At 33.3% G+C, this 2065-nt stretch overlaps 1 protein-coding gene across 1 annotated transcript; it reads left to right on the top strand.

The window, feature by feature from the left end:
• Positions 1 to 466: 466 nt before the first annotated feature.
• LOTGIDRAFT_175475 (hypothetical protein) lies at positions 467 to 2065 on the top strand (the record flags this gene model as incomplete). Its single annotated transcript, XM_009056695.1, has 5 exons — positions 467 to 483; positions 1012 to 1121; positions 1380 to 1447; positions 1702 to 1791; positions 2030 to 2065. The coding sequence occupies 5 exons, from the start codon at positions 467 to 469 to the stop codon at positions 2063 to 2065; spliced, it is 321 nt and encodes a 106-aa protein (XP_009054943.1).

A 2065-nucleotide genomic window follows, 5' to 3' on the forward strand; every position in this document is an offset into this window, starting at 1 on the left:
ATGACAACAAGTAATAAGTTTACTTTATGTACACTTAAATACAATCAGGTTAAATAGAAAATCCGGTCGTACATTCAATGCAGCTCCTAAATCTGTTGTGTCTAACTGCACGCGTGGTTTGGTTTATATAGCCAGTCATCGGCTGCTGATTGGTTGAGCACGCACGTGCATTCATAACAACTACTGCACGTGTTTGGTCTCGTTCGGATACCAGTCTTCATAAATAGGCGGAGATTGCCGATGTGAACTCGTAAGCTTGTTGTACCAGTACCTGGATAATCAAGACTGTAAACAAGGGAGATCAACTTCCGTAACACACAGGGTGTATTCTTTTTGCTACACCGGAGTACTCCGGTTGACTCCGAATCACGAAAATGACTGTTCTTTTTAAAAATCCTAGTTCTCCGAATAAAAAGAACAACGCGGAGAGTTCTCCGAATTGGTCCGTTTCTCTCCGCCCCTTGACATGGCGGCAAACATGAGGTTAGTAAATAATTCACCACTTTTTTTTTGGTCTTGTGTGTACAAAACATTCATTTCCATGGGTTTTGTGAAAGAAAACAATTACACGGTTATATTCAGCAGTTAATTCCGAATTGTCGCTGCATGACATGAATCAGCTATATAATATGATTGCATATATATGAGCCTCTGAGTCTGAGTGCAATAGGTTATGCCAGAAGGGTCTATCTCAAACCATGGTTTGAAGTGTTGAGAAATAATAAACTTTCAAGGCTTACAAAACAAAATATTCTGTTTTGTACTAATTTGTAGATCACTGTATCACTATACAATGGTCACAGGGGCTCATAATAGGCCTATTAAGGCAAAATGATATTCTATTGTGGACTAGGTCCAGTCTATAGCCATAGGCCCTATTCTGAATTCTGATCATAATATTGTATCAATCCCTTGCCCTTGTCCAGTTAGGTATGAATGTGTGTGCATTTAAGTCACACACCAATTGTGAAAGTTATCTCTTATCTTAATTTCTTATTTTCTTTTTTATAGTAATCGTTCGGAAGCATCAGATAAATTGGTAAATTATCAAATTGTTTATGACGGTCAGGTTATCTCTGCCCTCCTAACAGAAGAAGATGGAGAAAAAATTTTGAATGGGGGTAAGTTACATTTACAATTGATCTTGTTATGATATCTGTCATAATAATCTGATAGAGATTTAGTTTATCAATACATAATCCATTAAAATATACCTTACATATTGTAATATTTCTTTCTATTTCTACAAACAATTTCGTTTCTGAGACTTTCATACGATTTGTCCAACAGATGGTGAATGTGATTGACATCTTTATAATATTTTTTCAAAAAATAAATTGACTTTTCAAAACTTTAATTGACTTATTGTGTATTTTCAGATCCAGATATGTTACAAGCTGTTATAAATTCAAAAGAAATTCAAAAGAAATTGAGAAACATGATCATGGTAAGTTCATTTTGAATTCACTAGCTACATTCATCATCCTATATATGTAGCATGCTGCTTAGTTTACAAAAAATGAACACAGAAAAACAATATTTGTTATCGAGTTATTGCCTTGTTCTTTAAAATATGTTCATTTCTCTGAGCTTACAAGCATTCTAGAAGTCACAAGTTATTCATATTTATTATCCTGCCATTCAAGCGGGTGTCTATTCATATGCTTATTCAAATTCTTAAAATCTTGCTTTGTGTTTTAGTACATGATAAACCATCCTGCAGTAGTAGTAGCACACCAATTAACTCTGCATCAACATCAAAAACTGAGCACTCAAATGAAACCACTAAAGGTATTAATTTTTGATCATATATGCTTCTATAAATTTAAAAGTTGCAGAGAGGCAAGTCACAACTGCAATAAAACTCTCTTAAATTATAGAAATATAATTTAAGTGAATATTTAAAAAATGAACGATTAACGTGCCAAATTGAACAAGCTGCCAAAGAAAATTGTGATACATCTATATACATATATTCATATTATATGAAGCTTTTAAATAATCTTTTTTAAATGTATTTATATTTCAGAAAGTGATTGGACGCCTAAAAACACCCGTTATCTAA

This window comes from Lottia gigantea (assembly GCF_000327385.1).
Source record: "Lottia gigantea unplaced genomic scaffold LOTGIsca_287, whole genome shotgun sequence".
Taxonomy (NCBI): domain Eukaryota; kingdom Metazoa; phylum Mollusca; class Gastropoda; family Lottiidae; genus Lottia; species Lottia gigantea.